Genomic DNA, 21,514 nt, shown 5'->3' on the forward strand with positions numbered 1-21,514 from the left:
AGAAAAATGGAATATACTTTTGGGCCACTATATCAGCAACAACAACAAAAAACCCCAATAATTAGCACAGTCATTCTCATGATTGACATTCAGTTATACCCAAACAATAATACCTAAAGAAATTAAAAATAGGAGATTTCCCATCATTATGCAAGTGTTGTCTTGCCTTTAAATAAAACCACCTGAAACTAATGACAATGACTCAGAGGAGTGTGCTTACATTTTATTCACATATATTACATGTTGCATTAAATGTCCAAGTCACACTTTCTGGCCAAAATCAGAAAGCTTGATTCTGCACTGACAGTAATGTACTGTATTCTGACTTCATTCACACAGGCGAACACAGCGAGCTTCCAATCACAACTGACACTCAATGACTATTTGCTTGCGCTCATTTACAAAGTGGGAACTGCAAACGTGATGACAAAGTGAAAGTCAGTAAACATAAAAGCAGCATGCATGATTTCTGCAAGTTTTCTTTTTTCTTTTGAAATCTTGAATTCAAGTGTTGACTTAAACCAAACCCTTTAAAAACGGCAGCCCGGCCAGCATCTGAAACCAGTGATATTACTGGCACATACTTAATCCCCCCCATTCCAATCAAATCATCTCACAGGCACGACTGGATGAAGTCACTCAACTCCAGAAAAGTTCATTGAAAAGAAGAAGCTAAGACACTTCAAAGAATATCACACGCAAAAGTGGACACTCAAGTGGGGAGAATGCAACATTGGAATGCAACTATACTTTTCACAGCCAGATGATAAATGAGTCCAAGATAACCGTCCCAGTCACTAAACTGTCCTCACCACTCCGATCCACAGTCGTAGGCCTGGAGGAAGCTTTTTTCGATTGTAACCTTTCTTTCGAGCAAGTTCATTTCCTTCGAGTTTCTTTGGCAAGAACAGAAAACTAGAGGATGACTCCATTGCTGTGAGATGCAGCGAATTTGTTTGCTTTTTAGGGTGCGGGCCTTCATTGTCTTCAATGGGTTGATTTATGATCTTATGGATCACATCATTCATTCGGAGGAGGAGAAAAAAAACGGAAGTGCCTTTTGTCACCGAGTGTATCATAAAGTGATCGCACGTAAATCTTCCCGGTGATTGGAGCGAAAGCTCAATGCGCGACCTTCACAAAAACGTTAAAATTACTTGAACGATGAGCAGCAGCATTTATTTAAATATCTAAAACTAATTTTCAACAGCAAAAAAAAAAAAACAACAACAAAATTCCTGAGGATGGATTGCAACTAGACCCTTAAAAAACGTCTTTTTGCTTTTTTGCAAAAAAATATAGCGTGTTAATGTTATGTATTGTAGTAATAATGCATCTGCATCCGTCAGGAGCTTAAAACTCACACCAGAACCATATTATAAGGGCTTTAACATTGTCATAAATGGTGCATATTTGCAGGGATAATTAGAGTGTGATAATTCATATATACTGTATATTAATTAATATAGACCCAAATAAATAAGAAAGCCTTTCTTAGCCCTACTGCAAACCAAAAACACCTCTGGGAAAAATTGTGCTTTTTTTTTTCTTTGTTTTGTTTTAAATTGATGTGTCCAAATTATTTTTTTTCTCCTGTTGAAAACTACATGATAAAATAATAACACACGTGTTAAACTTTCGGGCTCATGATTGTACGCACCAAACTTCCCGCAAACAGAAGTGATGGCACCGATCCCTTGAGTGTCAGTTTTTGTCAATCCTGACAGACACACAGGGGAAAAACTACACAAAATGCAAAATAGTATTTTTCTCTGTGACGGGCTGCAGTTTTTGAGTCGTTTTTTGTTTTGTTTTGTTTTAGTTTTTAGAGTCCGTTATAATGAGGCCCCCAGCGCTTATTGATGTGGTCAAAGGTGTGTGAAACCCACTGTTGCTCCAACACTCGATATCTCTCTTCACACAAGAAAAGAGGCTTTCCACGGCTGGAAAAACAGGAAAGGAAGACAAGAGTGAGGTCTTTGTCAACCAGTATTTTTTTTTTCTTCTTTAAGTACTTTCTTAATCGAATCTATGGGGCGTTTGACAATTCTTTTTGTACTGATAAATAATGGTCGTAGCTAAGAGGGTTGGCAACGAGGTGCAACAGAATGAAGGCTGAATTTAAGCTTCTGGTCTTATTTTTATCATCAAGTATGGGCTAACAAAAATTATTGGTTTGTGAGGTTGTGGCCCATGAGCAGCAAATTGTAACAACAATACATTTCTTTAAGTAAATTTCATAATTCGTCACAATTGCAGAGAGAGGCAGTATTTCTATGTACAATGTTTTGGGATTTTTACTGCATCCTATGGACGTTTCGTTTAATTTTGGAGCGATGCTTTGCAGTTGTACACCATGAAATAGTAAAGGAAAACTATGCAATGGTTTGATTATCTAAATGTATAATTTAACATTTAATACAATATTTTTTAGCTCTTGTAAATGTGACAGCAACTATTTAAAGACCGTTTCAAGTTGCAAATATGATATTATGGAATTTCCTTCAACTTGACAATACTATCCTCCATTGTCTTTACAAATGTGTGTGTGTGTGGGTGGGTGTGTTACCGTAAATCACGGTCCTCTTCCCCGTGGGCATCAAGGTAAACAGAACCCCAAAGACAGAAGCGATGTCCACGAATGATAATGATGACTGAGGCGTTAATCAGTAGAAAGATGCCAGTAGCAGCACCACAATGTTGGGAGTGCTAAAAAAAAAAAAAAACAAGGTGTATTGTGTAAATACAATATGAGGCCGTTTCGGTTATACTATTATGATTTGGAATTGCTTAGGAGGAGAACAACTTACCAAAACACATTCACAGATACCCTGCTGCTTGCAGCAAACCCCTTTGAGACAGACAAAGGCGCCACAGACAAGGCAGAGCGCAGGGTCCTTTGGCACCTTTTTACAGACAGTGCAGGCCTTCCTGTGGTAGTACTGGAAGATGATATTGTAGTTGTCAGGCAGCTGTAGGAGGCGGGGCGGTGCCCATTGAGGATCCTGGACTAGCAAGGTCTTCACAAGGGGAAAGGGAGAAACATTTAGGTGCTTTCATATACTGAATTTTTCCGACTCTATTATTCTATTTGCTTATTCATGCGCTTCAACAGCTTTCAAATGTAAACAACGAATTGACCTTGAGTTGAGAGATATGATGATATACATAATATTGTAGTGTCCTGGCAAAAAGGATAGATAGAATACATCATGTCTGTCCTTGCAGAAAGAATCTCGTCTATTCACATGAAAATCATTTTTACAAGGAGCAGTCTGTCCCTTTAAGAGCAGATTCTATTTGAGCGTGCTCCCAGTGTTGCAGTTCTCTCACTCACTAGCTTCTGGTGCAACTCCACCACTTACCAGCGATTGCTCCGCCTCCACCTGAGAGAGCCCTTTGACCTCCTCACACCACTGTGTGATCAAATCGAAGGCGCCGACCGCCCATTCCAGACACGAGGCACTGTTGATGGGATTTGAAGCCACGGAGGGTGCAGGCGCCAGCCCCAAACAGACGGCCAGAGACGAGAACTCTTCTTGCTCCTGAAGACGGCGGCACAATTTTGTAATAAATAATTGGAATATTTCAAAATAAAAGTATGGCTAAAATAACCACACACGCACCGAGCAGCCGGTGAGGTTGTCCCCGTAAAGGTGATGCTGCAGAAGGCAGGAGAGTCGAAGGAAGGGCAGGCAGTACTGCTGGAGGCTGAACTCAACAGATTGTGGAGACCACACGCTGGAGCTTAGCTGGAGAGAGGACAGACAGACAGACAGTAACAATGGAGCAATATCCACCCAACAGCTTGGGGATAATAACATCATGAATATCTTGCAGGCAGATATTAGTTGAACCACTGTCTTTTGGGAAACTAGGATCGGTGTTATTGAAAGAAGGAAAGGGAACTCACCAAAATATCTTCCATGCTGACTGCATAGACACTTTTGCTCTTGGACAACTCACTGATAACATGACTGAGCAAAGCTTCAAAAGAGCTTTCTGCATTTGCACGGGCCTAAAAATCAAAATAAAGTAGGGAATTATGACATTGACTGTAATGCATTATTGTCAGTCATTTCAAAAAGACAGTCTTAAGATTCAGTTTTAACAAAATATAGAACATAATTCAGTGCAATGGCAAATAGCTGGGTCACATTGTTGACATATGAATGAATCATAAGATGTCACCATTTTGCTTTCAAAAGTAAGAAAAGAAAATGAAGGAATGAATAAATTGATATATTTAAGGTGTTCCAAGTGGGGTGTCATGGAAATAAAGTTTGTAGGTTTTTGAAAATATACTGTATATTGTAAACAGATCTATAATAGTCAATTCTCTACAGCACCACTAAAATCGTATTTCGACTTTTTTTTTAAGCACCTTGTAGGGCAGATGGATTGCATGAAACCGCTGCAAACATTCATCACGTGGAAGACAGAAGAATATAAAACACCAGTCTTATCGCATCGGCTCTCCTTTTTCAAAGATTTATAGAATCCATCCACCATAATCTGGGCCTACCTTAAACCGATTCAACACATTTACATTACTTTAAAATCCCTAACGAGCCCAGTCAATGTTTGCCTTAAATTCATGACTAGTTAGCATAAAGATTCCCAGCAGCCATTACTGGGAAGGGTTTCAACTATTTATCTTTTGACATTCAAGCCAGCAGCTCACTAATCAGGTTTAATTGGGAGAAGACAAATAACCAATTAATGCAACACTCTCCAACAGTCACACTTTTCAAGATAACGAAGATCGATACTTCAGTCTGCAGAAGCCTCGTAAATTAAATGGGAAAGAGCTTCGTCTACATAGAAAAATCATAAACAATGATTTACAGAATTTGTTGTGCGAGTGCACTTGTACCTTTTTGATTGCTCCCGAGGAGCTCCAAGCCTGCCTTTCTTCTGGCCTCAGCTTAGTTGAGAGTGCAGCTAGAGCCTGGGTAAATTGTAGGTTGTACAGCATCTTCACCACACAGGTAAAGTGCTCTATAGTACAAAAAGGGGAGCAAAAGAACAGATTGTAACCCATAATCATGTTTTTTGTTGGCTATTACCTCCTCACTGCCTGTTCCATGTGCAACACATTCATTAGTCACTCAATTGTTGATGGTGATTAGACTTCCATTTGTTTATTTTCAACCGAATGGATGCTGCATACTAAGCTGTGATATGACCAGACTTGAAATAATTGTAACTTTCTAATGCATTGCCAATTCCTATGTACTAAGAGTCCTCCTTGCCCTTGGAAGCAGTCAATCAAATTGAGGTGGTAATGAAATGAGTCATTAAACATGACTGCAGCTTGTCAGTGAGCTCTTTAGGTAGTCGATGGCGGAGATACTGCGACAGGCTTGAGAAGAAGGACACGCCAAGGAGCTGCAGAATCAGACACGAAGGACCCCAATATCGTAATTGTCTAATTTTCGCACCCAATGCTTATTCAGCGGATCGAAATGTTACAATCCCGTGGTTACTCCGAAGCAAAAATCAAGCGATATCGCTGTTTTGCCACTGCTGAAACAATTTGCCACCATCTTGTGGAACCGAAAGGCCATTACAAACCTTTTTAGGTGAATGTCAATTCTCAATTTGCAGGACCATTCTCTTACTATGTTTTTTTTTAAAGGAAAACAAAACCTTGATTTTATATCAAACCTTTTTTAAATAAAACATACCTTTTCGAAGAGGGTGCGGCATGGTCAGCACAAAGATAATCAACAAGGAAGGAACGTCTCTAAAGAGCATGGGTACTTCTGGTCTCTCTTCATCAAAATCACTGAAAAACAAACACATATTCGAGCCTTCAATTGAGTCTACACATTGTCATATTTCACAATTTAAAACCTGAGAGAGCTACGGATGGTGCTTGAATTTTTTTAACCAAAAAACATCATCAAATGAAGTGTTTGCTTAATGCATCCCCAGTTTCAGTTTTGTTACATGCCATTTCCCATGAATGCCTTTCTTTTCTGTTGACAATTAAACTCTGCACTCTTGAGAGGCCTCAGGAGTTTTGAATGAGAGGGACTGCACTTAGGGTATAATACCCTCCATTACTAAAGCACTCAGTGGTTAATTCCACAGTGCATTGACGGAAAGCCTTTATGGATACAGCTCTCGCCCCTTCCAAGACCAAAGTACAGAGTATGTGCACTTTTGTCTTTTTAATTCATTCCTCTACTACTGATCTAATAAAAAGGGGATCCGAATGTAAAACACCTCTCCCGCATGCTGTCCCTGGCCTATTTAACGGGATTGGCTCATCCTCAAATGCCTCGGGGTGTCACCGAGATGGCTCACTTCTGAAACCTCCACAAAGTATTTTTAAACAGAAAATGGCTCCTGTGAGACAACAGCGTGCCTGGGAGCATTTTTAGCATAACGCGTGTAAAAGCAAAAGCGGGGAGGAGCAGCTCTCTTCATTGTTCAGTGCCGCAACATCTTTCGGGAACACGATAATGCGCTGGAGCACAACTGTCTGTGACTTAAGAGGTGGTGAAAAAAATGCACATAATACACAAGGAAGGCACTCACTATTCTCAATACATGACAGAGCAAGGTACTAATGTGAAGTGTTGTGCTGGTGGCAAACGGTTGTTCTTAGTATAGTGAATAAGACGGGGTCGTTTCGCTCTCTGTGGAGTGCCCGGTAATTTGCCAGATGTAGCAATTACCGGTTGCTATGGAAACCGGCCATGGTCCATTTTCTGTATTTAGCTTCTCTTTGTGCAACTGAAATCTGTTGGGGGCAGGAGGTCCTTGGAAGGGAGCGATGCAGGGGGAAATGGGGATTGAAGAAGGGTTTTTTTCTCTCCCCAAGATGGGATGTCAGCGCTTATTACGAAAAGGAAAAAAAATGCTCACTCTGTCTCTTTGCTTTGTGTAAGTTGAGTCAGCTTTGTCCAAGGATTGTAGGCTGAATCAATACTGTAAAGACGCATGTGCATAGCCAACACATGGAAGAGCTGATCTGAAGTAGAAGAGCATTATTTATTTTTTACATAAGAGCGACAGTAATGTAAGCTTGAGGAAAAGACATATTTCCAATGAACAATATAAAAAAAAACACTTCAGTTAGAAACAATACCATTACTACTATATTTGTATATAGTAGGTTCATATAACCCTTGGACAACAGGCAAAACAAATAGTCATGCACAAATCATTGCTAACCCCCCAGAAAGGAAAATATGGGACGAGAATGCAAAAATGGCTCTATAATAGGATTTCAGTCAAGAACCAATGTTTAGAGCAATACTGCCACCTGCAGATGTGTTTATAAGTTGCTGAAGAATGAAAGGAAGATTCTCAAAATTGTTTCAATGTTAAAATAAACAGACATTTTGGCCTCCTATAACATAATGAATGCAAAAAAGTGAAACACAGCCTTTTAGAATGATCTTCAATTCATATCTAGAATACTACATAGCACTGTTGGAAGAGAACAGGTGCTTCCATGCAAATTAATTCACTCAAAACAAGTGAGTAAATGTCCTAATGGGCTTTTCTGAAAAGGTTAATTTTAACTGAGACAGCTCCACTTTAAACCTCCCTGCAAGCAGTCAGTGATGACAGGCAGCAGCCTTAATTTTGATGGGTTAATTCCAACACTAAAAATAATGTGCCAAGCAGCCTTCCTCCATCTGCTGACATCACCTGCAACATCCAGACTTGTATCTAAAATGTATTTCACAATTTGGGCTATTTCCATGTATGCTTTTAATGAGAGCAATGCTTTTAGGGACGAGTCCAAGATCACGTCAACATTCCGCGATGTATGCCCTTGTCAAACCATGACACTTTTCAGCTAAGATAGCATCTACCCTTGCCTGCCATTGTTAATAGACCTTTTGTGTTTTTTGTTTTTTTTATGGCTCGGCAGTCACATGGATGGATGAGCCGGATCTCAAAATTTGACAACGTGTTATTATGTTAAGAAGAAGCAGGGACCGACCAGCTATACTAAATGTGGAATGTGCTGGATTGGAGTAACATTGCTTCCTTTTTTGGAATTAAAGAAATCTATTAAAAGCTGCGAATTGCAAATAATTGTTTGATTATTACATTTTGTCAACCATGTGATTTCTTTGGGGAAGTAACAAATAATTCAGCGCAACGAGATTAATAAAAAATGCTTACTGAGACACGAACGCTTGGCAGCTGCACTGGCTCCACCGCAACACAGAGTGCCTCCTCGATGTACAAGTTCTAATTCCAGATTGGTCCTGGGAAGGAAAAAACAACTGATTTACAAATAGAATTGAATATTTTTAAATCACAAGTAAATGCAAATAAGCAATCAATCCCAATGAGCTGGGTTCCTACCATTGTCATCAAGTTAAGTTCAAAACAAGTAAAGAAAACTTTGAAAAACTCCCCCCACAAAATCTGTAATGCAACATCACCATGTGATCATCTCATCCCATTTTCACTTCTTAAATATTACTGTGTTCATCTGCTGTGCTATGATGTCTAACTGAAATTGCTGATCCATACAAGCAATGATTTATAGAGATAAATGTAGTTTAGTGGCCAAACCCGTTCACACCATTGTACATCGACCAACCATCTTTTATATGAAGGTCATATATACTACGGGTCCGCCCCTTTGAGAGTGTAACAAACAATGACCTACACAGACCTTGTTGAGCTGCACAAAGATTTTCATTGGAGCAGCATTGGCATAATAGGTCATTGTGAATTCAAATACTGCCAGCAATAAAAGGGAAAAGACTAACCCCAACGTATATCAGTACATAGATGTAGTACACTCAACTAAAAATAAATAAATACATTTTTAAAAATGGCATCTGCGCACATCTTGCTTCCGCCACGAGCCATTTCTATTGCACAGCAGAGTGGGAGCCAATTCCTTAGTTTCCTTAGAGTGGAAAGGAGGGGGGAAGCAATTTCAGATAGATAATGCAGCCACGACAAAGCTCCATCTGGCTTTTGCTGATAAGAGCACCGTTGTGACAGAGGAATTTTTCCACTCATCGGGCAATTTGCACTGTTCATTGAACTTCCGAGAGCAAAAAGGCACCCAAACACATTGTTGCATTTAGGGTGAAGGCCTGAAACAACTATGGTGTCAGGTGAGGAAAAGACTTCTATTTAAATAGAACAAAGATCAAGCAAAAAAGACAAATGTGACAATTGGGGATTTTAGGATTGATCCAACATTCTCAAAATCATAATGAAAAATGTTTGCAAAGAATGATCATTAATATACATCTGCAAATTTGCTAGCTGTCCTAATATTGCTTATCAGTTCATTTAGGTAATAAAAAATATAATAATAATAATAAATCACTTGATCAGAGTGAGCCCTTACCTCGCCAAGGAATACAAGAAGAGAAAATCATTGTCAGGGGAGCCAGGATTCTTGCCATAGTCCATGTACTTTTTCTGCGTGGTGTTTTTAATATCTTTTATGACCAACTCCATTTCTTTGCTCAAGTTGGACTCCGTCTGATTAAACAGAAATGACCCTTTTTCATGCCAAGTAACATTTATATTCCTCTATTTAAAAGTAACACATTTATTACTTACTGGGAAGAGGCCTAGGTTGTCCTGAAGAGCATCTATTTCCTTTATTAGCACACTGATCTTCTTGTTTGTGGGGGTATACCACGCACCGGCCTCTGAGCCACGTCCAGGTCGACAGGGAATGACACTGTTGGCAAACTGTCGACATAGTGGGCAAGTAAATTCCCCCTTGTCAACAGAGAATCCCTGAAGGACCTGGTCATTCTAAAAAGGGGAGGAAAAAATTCCAGTGTGAGCTTATTTTTCAAAAGTACTACAAAAACAAATGTTCAGTCAAAAGCTCAATAGAACCCAAGAGTTTTTACTCATTGATGACATGCTTAGTGATCCTTATTACCGATTGACAATCATTGATTATGCAAATGCTTACAAAAAGAATACATGCGTCATGAAGAAGAAGTGAATGTTCACGTTACCCTCAGAGACTCCATGTATGACTTGTGGCAATCTATGTGCAAAGTGTGTCCGCAGGTCTGCACATAGACGCCCCCGTCCCAACCTATTGACACGGACTGAAGACAGGAGCTCTGCGGCATTGATAGGAAAAGGATCACATCATTATGTCAACACAGTAAATTGGTGTTCTATCATTGTTTTACATTATGTTAATACAAGGGCAGAAATCAATTTTTTTTTGTCACTCACATCCTTAAAGAATCGCTGCAAGAGGGTGAGCCGGACGTCATTAGCCACTGCACAAGTATCAGCAGAGTAAATGTGCTCTTCATCACTGGTTGGGAGATTCTTTGCATCCATGCTTTTGCAGCGATGGCCAAGCACTGAATACATTTTAAAAATACCCAGTTAAAACATGTACTTTTGACAATACATTCCTTTTTTAATCTATTTTTTTACTGGTGGTTGTCCTAGTAATAATATTTTAACATTTTTTAACAAGCAAGCCTCCGAAAATACAAAGGAGGAAAAAAAAGCTGAGCAAAATTACCCGAGGAGGCCTGGAGGAGAACAACGAGTCCAGTCGGTCTGTCCTCTGTGGAGGGTCCACTTTGCCCACAGATCACACACTCATAAAGAACTTCTGATTCCATCATCTCAGATGCTCCCAGGTCCATGGATGCCTCCATTTCTGGAGATTCTGGCACAAAAGAAATAATTTGAGTTATCACATATCAAAATTGCAATCCAATCATGTTTCACGCATTTAAATGGGAACAATTATAGGAAAAACTATATATCGTATACCAATAATAATGCACTTGCTATGTAAGGTGCCTTACAAACATTTACCTCAAAGAGCTACAAAGAAAGATAAAAATAGATCCAAATTCAATGCAAAACTCACTGTATCTCCCACCGATGGGACAAATTAATTATACAGATACTCCACATGACGGGACTTTCGATGATCTAAATGAGTTAAAATGTTACGAAGGGTGTTTTTTCCAGTAAATATTGAGCAAAAATGTCACCTTGTGTTGATTTACGACACCGAGAGAGAATAGGCACTTAACTAAAGGTCAGTGGGGGAGCTTTTGCCTAAGGCTGACTCAGTGCTTATGCGCACACACACTCAAGGTGAAATGACAAGGCAACACAAATAACGTATTTTTGCATTACTGCAGCTTGGGAGTACAGTACAGTAGTAGTCTTGTTTTTATTGCTATAGATTGAAGGTATCTATCATTAGCTGATGTAGTTACCGGGAACTGAAATAAGAAAACATGTTTAAAAACAGTGACCTCACAAATAGAAAACATATCGGAAAAAAAATCCAAACCTGAGAAAAGAATTGAGAACTATAAACACAACGTTAAAGTATAAGCAATATCCATTGGTAAAAGTCATAAATACAATTTGAGTCGTAATAACGCAATTGTTTCTTTCGTTAGTACGACTTGGTGTCAAATACGTCTCCTCTAATTTATGACGTTACCTTGGTGCAAGGATGCAAACACGTGTAGTAGACTAAAGAGAGTCACAGCTCAGCTGGAACTGTGTACACAGGGTCACAACAGTCCCTGTCTGGCCTGAGCAGCCATTCTTCATTTACTAAGTATACTCTGTCAAAGGGGCCGTAGGATCCCAGTTAACTATTAGCACAAAGCTCCCCCGTGCCCTTCGCGGCACACTAGATAACTCGCTTGCGGATTTGTTCCAACAGGCCTGCGGTCATCACAAATTCACGTCAAATTAAAAACAGCGATGGCAGTCCCCAGGTTGCCATTGGAAAGTAATGTGTTGTGTGATCTAAAACATTTTGGCACATTACAAAACAAAAATAACACTAACTGGCATTTGCCTTACCAACATCCATAGCGGTTTCCATGAAGCTCTTCTGTCTGGAGGCAAATTCTGCAAGCAACTTCTGTTGCCTCTCTCGAGCTTTCTGACGTCTGAAAGCAAGGATGACAATACAGATGAAGCATTATAATAATATTTCTATGCTCAGAGTGACTTCACTATTCATCAACAAACCATTTACTTAATTTATAATGGAGTCTCTAGTTAAATGACATTAAAAAAACTGTCAATTTAAGTAAAAAATAAATAAAATTATAAAAAAAATAGCTAGAACATTTTGGAATTAATGGACAAGTAGTTAATGGCTGGCTAGAAAAACTAACTTATGAGTTTTATTTTATAAGCGCTCAGTTAAACCAGATCCCATTTTTGAAAAACTATTTAAGATATTATAAAAAAGCCATGTGTTACCGTTCTTCTTTATCCATGGTTTTCTTATCTGTTGGACTGTTCTTCTTAGGTGGCACGGGAGGATAAACCTTTCCACAAATGTCCTGGATGCTACGTTTGATTTGACAACTCCGCGTGGCCGCCTTAGTGAGTATACGCTCGATGGCCGTAATCCCATCGCCGTGAGCGTGGCGGCCCGTGTCCATATTATCTAACCAGGATTCCGATAGAGAGTTCTGCTTGGACGAGAGCTTCTGGTGCAGCTTGACCAGGAGGGACAACATGCTCTCTCTTATCTCCAAGATCTCCGTCACCAGCTGTGGAGGCGTACCTGGTGGCACCCAGCGTGTCGAAGAACTCTTGGGCCTGACGACTAAGTTTGCCTCAGAACTGCTGCGGTTGATAATCTCCTGAAACTTCCTCCTGCGCTCCGCCACGAGACTGAATACCTGGGCTTCTCGCAGATTCTGAGGACATAAAATGATTTTTTCTCCATAAAATGACATTTTATGTGTGCACACGTAGTTCAGAAGGCATTAAAAACTATTGCATGTTTTAGAATCAATTTGTCAACTCATCACATTGATTCATTAGATCGTTTCTCTATTAAATGGTCAGCTCTATTACATTAACTAACATTATGACAATCTGTAACTTTTAATTAGTTACCCTCACACACACACTTTATTATAAGTGCGAAATGATCCCAAACTTCTGACATTTTCTCATTTTTAAACCATCTCTCCTCCAGGCTAGTCCATGCGGAAAAATGATTACTCCCAAGCTCAGAGATAGAAGTTTAGCTTCAAGTTACTTGATTAATTTTGCTGGTTCAGCTCCAATGGACAAATGAAATTAAGCACAAAATGATTCCATATCAGATGGAAAATGAGCTTCTCAGCAAACACTTCTTATTCTAGCTGCAACTAGGTGTGTTGCAAAATCACTATCCCTCAACCTGACAACAACAATAAGATAGTGGACTTAGATGGATTCCAGGGATACTTCATTACCATAGTCAAAGAAGTGACTTAAGTCAGCTTATCAAATCAAGGGTAATGTCAATGAATTCGATAGAAAGGGCTTAGCTGAGCCACAACCCAGAGTCTAAATGTAACATAGTATTTACCCTTCAGTAGCTCCAATATTAATGGAGTCCTAGATGGCTCTGTGTCCTCTTTCTCTAGGTCACGCTGATGTGTTTTTGTGCTTCAGCCTCCGGTTGGTAGGGTAAAAATCCCTCATTCTTTAGGACTACTTTCTCCTTTGACCCACTTTCAATTTCATATCCCATTATAAAAAATAACAAGTACCCATCGACATACTCTGTTACCATTGAGTCATACACCCTATGCCTCCCATTATTACATCTTTGTTTTTAAGAATGCTGATCTACAACATTACATCATTTATTTTACTAATAGTTATGTTTTTTATGTTCTTTGACAAGATTCTGACATTTTAGTGTTTAAATATATATATGTGACAGTGGGACTCCATAATAAAAATGCAGGCAACGTTTTTCTATCTCTCTTGAGGGTAGCCCTTCAGACAGAGCCATTACCTGAAAGGCACATCACATCTGAAGTATTGCCATGACCTGACCTGACGAAAGGAACTGCGCCGCACCGTTAGATAAACATACATCATATTCCTCAGACACGGCAACATCAATCACACTGACGTGCGGTTAAAAATTGTTTACCAAAATCTGCATGACACACATAATTAGTTTTAGCAGTAGAGAGAGAGCCAGGAGAATTGCTGAACCGAGGCCTGGTACACAAACCACACAGTACACTGGGGACACTGACTTTAAATCAGGCATCGCGAACAAACGTGCTATTTAGCAATTATGGACAAACACTACCTCTCTCCAATTGGCTGAAAGACGCCTGGAGTTCTGTGGATTGAGGATAGCACCGTGAACAACAATGCTGATCATATAAGGAGCCCAATCGGACTCTAATGAAGTCAAATGACTTGTTTTTATGAATATTAAGATTTGACAGTGTTCAGGTAGAGCCATTGAGATGAGGTGCCTACCTGGCCATAAGATGAGGCTTCAGAGCTGGTGCTGGGCGGAGCCTCGCGTTTCACTTCAGGTGCCGTCTCGGGAACTCTCACTCTGACAAAGTTAATAACATGGTGCAGATTGGAGATGAGATTGGTGCCCGGGAACCAACTGTCGTGACAGTGTTCCTCAATACAAGGTTCCTGAAAAGAGAGAAAAAACGGCGTGAGACACACAAATCTTTATTATGCAAATTCATTTTAAAAAGAAATGAATCCCTAAATAATATCTACTCCATCTTTGTGCTTTGTTTCTGCTAGGACAAGCATGATTACAAGTTACTTGAGAGTATGACTGTTCTGAGGAAAAATGAGCTGGTGTGGGTTCAAAGCATCATGTCCTAAAGCCGTAATTATTCAAGTGTTCCCACCCTTCATAACTTACCTCATCTTCTTTACTGTCTTGAACCTGGTTGTCCAAACCAAGCTCAATTAAATAAAGCACCATGCATAGCACATGTTCAGACATGTTTTGATGATCCATCCATATCTGAAACAAACAGGCATAATGATGAAACATTATACCTCTGTCTAATTTTATCCTACTGTAACACTAGTATGCATTACAGTATTTGCCATTAAATTTTGGACTGTGTCTCTCACCCTGTTTTTTTTTTCATACATTTAACCACAAATGATAAACATACAAAATTTAAGAAAAAAAAGATAATATGTGCTAGATTACATATTATGAAGAGCTCACCTTGTACAGAAGAGTAAATATCACAATGTGCAAGGTCTTGCAGTGCAATAGTTTGATGAGGCCTTTATAGCAGGGATGAAGGGGGGTCCTCTCCTTGTATGGGGGCCATGGGTTACCAGTGTGAAAGCCAGATTGCTTTAAACTTAACATAGAGGAAAAGGAGAATATAAAACAAAAGGACAATTATTGAGTTACAATGGTACATTTCAGGTAACAATATAGTAGTATAATAATAGTATTTGCCATTCATTCCAATTTCATGAGGAAAGGGAACCTAAAGGATTCTACTTTTATCCAGCTGACATGTATGTATCAGGACGCCAAACCCAGAAGATTTCCTCAATTCTATTACAATTTAAATTGCGATATTGATTTCTCTTGACAAGAATGTAATTGGATGCAATTCTATCAGCAAATACTACATGCGAACTTTCTTATCGTGTCTCTTATTGAACTGATGAGCCTTACGACCAAACAACACTGAGCCGAGTAAAACGAGATTGTTTTGCCAGAAAAGATAGAATATATTCTCAGTAAATGATGCATTGATGCGAGTGTAGTTATAAATGAACAAAGAATCCTCAAATTCATTTGGGGAAATGTTAAGTTGAACTTACAATGCTGAATATCGGTCCATTGCAGACTGCACATCACGACGATACACAGTTCTGAGAACCACCATGATGGGGTCAAACTCATTCTCCCACACCTCAGCTGTTTCAAAATAGGATGAGACATGCAGTATTAGCCTGCCACCAAGTGGTCAGATTTGGGCCTCTAACACTTAGATTAGTACACAAAAACGCTGTGAAAGGTATTTTTAATGACATATCCATTGCTTGTTGAATTTATTTAACCAATCTTCAATATTAGAAGACATCCTACCTTTTGGCGAGTACATTCCCTGCTGCATGGAACCTCCTGGCTCAAACACTGGCGCTTTAAAATCAGCTACAGCAGAAAGCATCTCCTCAAAACTACAGCTCCCTGGTACAATTCCACTCTTTGGGTTGGGATTCTCTGGAATCTAAAAGAACATTGTTAAGGAATAACAAATCCAAGGACTAAGGCTTTTGTGCAGTGGTCCCTTGAATGTATGTAAAGGATACCAGGTCTAGCAACGAGCTGTGCGTCCGATCATTCATGCACAACTGCGACACCATCTCGGACCGAAGGATCTCGTCATCAGTCATCCCTGATGGTGAACGTAAGGAGCAGAAGAGGAGACACTTTTAATAAATATGTCACTTTTAGGTTGAATGCATTAAAAAGTAGAATGTCAAAGAAAATGCAGTACTGGTTGTAACCACCCAACTCAGTGTATATCTAACACACACACAAAAATACATCTGATGGACAACCGAAGACATCGCTTCTCTTAATCAGCAGCTACTACAAGGTCATCCTTTACAATGAAATGACCCGGGGTCAGCACTCGGACAGTCAGTATTGCACCACTTACCTAAATGAATGCGAAGGCTTGTCAGTATGACTAAGAAGGTCAAAGCCCCTTCTAGCATTGGTCTTTCCTGTTCCGAGTCCAAGACGGCATTCTGATGTTGAGACGCCATGGTCAAAAGATCAACCACTTTGAACCTGCAACGGGAAGACAATTTCTTGTCATCTTCACATAAAACAAATACAAGAGTGTGAATAGAACTCTACCTCTCAAAAACACTCGAGATGAAGTAGTCAGGATCAAGTCTTGATGCGCAAACCTGGAAAATAAGCAGAATAGATTCCAAGTTTAATAATCCTATACATATATTTATGAGCAAAGTGTCTCATGATTATTTCTGACCTGGAGTAGATAGATGTCGGGGTCTATCATGGAGTTGCAAAAGTGAGACTGCACATAAGTCATTGCTTGTCCTTTTATCTGTAAGCCATTTCGGACCCACATGTTGCTGTGGATCTCAGACAAACATGCCTAGAATAAAATATTTTCGTTCATGGAATTATCATTTCAATCATCAATTCCTGTAAAGAAGATCAGGGGGGAAAAGAAAAATCTACCTGAATTTGCAGGGGGTGCACCATGATCTTCATTAGCATCTCTTGGTCAGGCAGTAGACTGTCTAAATCCAGGCCTTGGCACTTAACAGCCTGAACATATTTTAAATAAAACAAATGTAACCGTGATTTTTTCCCACCCAACTGCACATAGATGCTAAAATATGGGAGTAAGGCGCTTGGTTACATACCTTACTAAGAAACATGGCATAGTAGCGATGTAGTGGTAAGTGAAAAGTCACTTGATTTGGCAAAGGCTAGAAGAGAGACACAACAATGAGGGTGAAAGCCATTAAAATGTCTGTGTATCAAATGGCTGTGCTCTGAAACTTTACCTCATCATTAAAGCTGATGGCATCAAACCAAATTTGTAGAGTTTCCAAACAGTAGCGCACTACTGTTTTAGTGTACTCCTGAGTCTCCTGCAGAGTCCCAATTGAACATGTTAAAACGCCTTATATGGCACTACAAGTCCAAGATCTCTTTCAAGCATGGAAGCAAATGACAGGACTAACTTTGACTTTGCAGTGAGTTAAAAGACCCCACATTGGTTGTGCACAGGCTTCCAGCTCAGCTGCAAATGCTGCATAGTATGTCTGAGACTCAAACTCCACGTGCTCATTCAACTCTCGCTTGTTCAGGTTCATTCCTGAAACAAAACAAACAAAAAAATCACCACTTTTAATCAACAGCCACGTTTGGGGAAAAAAATCAACAACTGTACATATATTTTTAAAAAGGCAGCATAACAATTGCACAATGTTAAATTTCTAGCATGAGACCGGCATACAATGTGGTAGTACGACTCTGCAAGAAGATACTGAAACCAACTGACCAAGGGGTAGTGTTATTTTTAGTGACATGACTACACATGGCAAGTGATCGGCATAAAGCCCAATTCACAGGCTCATATAGCGTGTGCCACATTTCACCAATGATCATTGCCCTAAAAACAAATGTGTATGTTGTGATCAAATACTTGAGTCACTTTTTCTACCAATATTGACACGAAACGCCTTGGGCATTAACACCGCAATAATCATTGCCATACCGCCTAGGTCAAAATAAATTGGACATCTATTGCTGTCAATGGCAACCAACAAGTTAAAAGAAATAATGCACAACAAATGCTTTTGATCTGAGATCTCACCTTGGAAAAATGACACGAAACTCATCCACAGCATCAACAACGAATGGTCTTCAAGGAACTTTTTCGCAACACTTTGGTGGGACAAGATGTTGATAAAATCACTAACTAGAGGCCAGTACGTGTTATTCTTCAACAGAGCCTCGCTGCAGTTCACCACAACATGGCGACTGTTTTCTTCATCTGAAAGAGCAAAATGATTGATAACGGAAATGAACCAAGGGCACGTTTTGAGGCATTCCGAACACTTACCCTGAAGTTCACTTTTAATAAGGCAACTCTCCATCATGTAAAGGAGGACTGTGACCATGATGTCCAACAGCTGACACTCCTCAGTCACATGGCGAGCCAGTTCCTCGTTGCTGAACAATTGCACGCTGATATGTACAATTCGGTTAGACATTGTGTCCGACTCGTGACTTTTCATCAAAGTTTTCATGATGAAAGCGTAATGCTGGACAAATGTTTTGGTAAAAGTGATCTGCAAAAACCCCGCCCCCAAAAAAACAAACATCAACGTAAATTCTTAAATGACCCTGACGTGCAGAATATTGCTAGGCGCTTACCTTGTAATCCTGATCTGGCAACATGTTTAATAAGAAGGTCACCTTCTTTTGAGGAAACTCGTACTTGATTGTCCAAAAAAGGAGCTCTTCCAAAAAACATTTATGCTTCAAACATTCAATAATAGACAAGTCTGAGGGCAGAAAATACGAGTAGTTAAAAAACAAAACATAAAATATGTCCATAAAAAGTACTGTGTAGGTTTCGTTCATAATACCTTTTGTACTGCTACTCAGCTTAACTCTCTTTCTCTGGCCGACAGACTGTCCTCCATCCTGGTCCTCCTGCGGAGTAAGAAAATACAGCCAGTATAAATTTAAGTCACTGAAATCTAATTTACAATGTAAATTCTGATCCTGAGGAAAAAAAAAACTATAAAAAAAGAACCTTTATAGTCATGAATCTGAATCAAGACCAGTATCCAGGAACAAAATTGACATCTTCCATCGTAACAGTGTAAAACAGTATTGTCTTAACTATTGCACAAACCTCTTTGCTCGACTCATCTGGGCTCCCTGGTGGTCCGGATCCTAAAAATGATGCGAGAGATGATTTTTTTCACACATTTCATGATAAAGCTGAACACCTCTTTTGCTGCCTTTTATAAAGAGATTTTTTTTTTGTGCAGAGGAAAATAATCTCACCCAATAGAGCGTCAGCTCCTCCTTCGGCCCCGAGAGCGACGTCGCTAGTAATTTGTGCCTTTTCCTCCACGGAAACCAGGCCAGAATTCTTCAATGCTGCCAAATACTTGTCATAGTTCTTTTTGGCAAACAAATTATCCTCCTGGCCTAAAGTAGAATGAAGGAGAGAAAAAATACTTCAACATCTATGGTCTACAAACGCTCGATCTTTTATTTTGTACTGTAATTTGTGGAAAAAATGTCAATCCAAGCAGTGGTAAATTGAATGGTGGTTACCCATGCTCAACTCCTTGAATGTTTGCTGATTGGTCAAGATTTTGGTGAGGACAGTCCGCATTGCTCCGCCCATTTTGGTGAGTTCTTCCAGGAAGGAGATTTGAGGTTCCAGCTGTTGAAGAACTTTTTGCAGATCTCTTTCAGAAGAGGTGTCTGGTTCAATAAGATAATAAAAATGGTTAAAATGACAGCAGTAAACAGATCCATCATTTTCTTTGGATGTGGATTGCACAACTATGACAGCATTTAATATGTAGTGAGATCACACTGCTAAAAATATGGTTGGGTTACAAAAAGAATTTTATTTTACCAGCGGTGAATTTCTATGTACCTGGTTCTGTATATCCATCCCGCAAATATTGTATGACAGAGAGGATAAATCGAGGCAGGACCAACTCTGACATCAAGAGAAGATCTCTGGGAATTGCTGGAATATTCTCCCCTGTCCTCAACCGATGCCGACTGCAAAACCTGTTTATAATAAAAAAATATAACATTAGGGCATTCAAAAGCATGCCACGTTTGAACATATTTGAATCATTAAAAAAATGCAGCTGGGATGTGCTCCAGCACCCCCCGCGAACCTTGAGGATAAAGTGTTTCAGAAAATGGATGAATGATTGAATATGATTTCCTACATAATTCCATTGATTTATAGAATCCAAATATAGTCTGAAGTACCCAAAGAAAACCTGCACAGGCCCAGGGAGGATATGCAAACTCCATACAGTGAGGACCACCCTGCGATCGAACCCACGACCCCAAAACAGTGGGGCCAACGCGCTATTAGTATGCAGTAATTGTACTGCATTTAGAAGTTGATGTTTGTCAAAATGTTTTCCCGATGCCCAACAAAGTCCATCGAAAGATCAGATTGAGTCGGATCGTTATTTTTTGGGTTGATTTATGAATCAAACTAGTGATTATTCTCACGTGACAGACATGTGCCCAAAAGAGCAGGTGTCAAATTGATGGAATCAGTTTAACAATGAAGCAGCATCTTAAAATCATAAATCCCCATCGATCGCACAATCTATCATTTAAAAACCCTAGATCACAACATGTATCCAAATCCAAACGACCACCACACTATAAAACACAATGACATCCAAGTTTAAATCGGTGATTTAAGGGATGGGAAGGCTAACAGTGGCAGCTAAGTCGGTGCTACCTACTGAGCGTTTCTTCAAAATAGAGGCGATCGTGGATTTAACGCTGCCGATTTGCAGTCATGTGAAATCAATTAATAAACATTTTATTTTAGAAGCCCCAATACGATGGGAAAGATGCACCTGTCACTTAGATGAGCTATGTGTGCTAAGTTGGCTTACCCACTCTCTCGCATGACATTACTGTCTCCACAGTCACAGGCCCCGCCAGCCTGGCTCCGGAACATGTTGAAGTCATGGCTCGTATGATCTCCGTTATTAAAGCACTCGGCGCACAGTGACATGCAAGGAGAGATGCCACAGGTCCGGCATCGATATGCTACAAAATTGGCCGTCCACACTAAGCCGCACAAGGTCGCGTTGTCATAAGAACGGACCGTTTTGCAGAAGTCTTCGAACGCTTCGCCTCCTGCAATCAGGCATTTACACCAGTCCAGCGCTTCAGTGTCCGTCGCTGGGTTTTCGGGATTTAGCACGTCGTCCAAGAGATCGTGGATTTGTCGGATCGCAGAACTGTTGTCACTTCGATTTAAGTCTGCCTTCAGGTGGGCGGCCGTGGATTTCTTGTCCCGGCGTAACAGCGACGCCGCCATCATTCGCTGGCTTGTTGTCCACAAATTTATTTTTGTTGTCTTGCTTCCATGATCTCGCGGAGTTCCGCGATACTTCGGTGTTGGCGTTCCTATTTATGTATTTTATTTTGTTCCAT

General features: G+C 39.9%; 1 protein-coding gene across 1 annotated transcript; it reads right to left on the reverse strand.

Annotated features, from left to right (window-relative positions):
- Nucleotides 1-208: 208 nt before the first annotated feature.
- On the reverse strand, nt 209-21,478 carry ubr3 (ubiquitin protein ligase E3 component n-recognin 3). The gene is made up of 39 exons (XM_077727840.1): nt 20,968-21,478; nt 19,968-20,107; nt 19,637-19,789; nt 19,361-19,507; nt 19,206-19,246; nt 18,934-19,000; nt 18,719-18,849; nt 18,405-18,633; nt 18,156-18,335; nt 17,521-17,654; nt 17,341-17,427; nt 17,197-17,262; nt 17,009-17,098; nt 16,794-16,922; nt 16,658-16,710; nt 16,455-16,588; nt 16,102-16,187; nt 15,878-16,019; nt 15,610-15,706; nt 14,993-15,134; nt 14,675-14,779; nt 14,263-14,433; nt 12,238-12,683; nt 11,830-11,918; nt 10,511-10,660; nt 10,210-10,343; nt 9,981-10,091; nt 9,568-9,768; nt 9,350-9,486; nt 8,155-8,240; nt 6,880-6,985; nt 5,691-5,791; nt 4,877-5,001; nt 3,914-4,018; nt 3,627-3,752; nt 3,366-3,545; nt 2,811-3,020; nt 2,570-2,709; nt 209-1,943 (listed from the first exon to the last, which is right to left on the reverse strand). Exons 1-39 carry the CDS (start codon nt 21,399-21,401, stop codon nt 1,826-1,828), a joined length of 5,523 nt encoding a protein of 1,840 aa, XP_077583966.1. The 5' UTR covers nt 21,402-21,478; the 3' UTR covers nt 209-1,825.
- Between the last annotated feature and the right edge of the window lie 36 nt (nt 21,479-21,514).

Source organism: Stigmatopora nigra, chromosome 11, assembly GCF_051989575.1.
Source record: "Stigmatopora nigra isolate UIUO_SnigA chromosome 11, RoL_Snig_1.1, whole genome shotgun sequence".
Taxonomy (NCBI): domain Eukaryota; kingdom Metazoa; phylum Chordata; class Actinopteri; order Syngnathiformes; family Syngnathidae; genus Stigmatopora; species Stigmatopora nigra.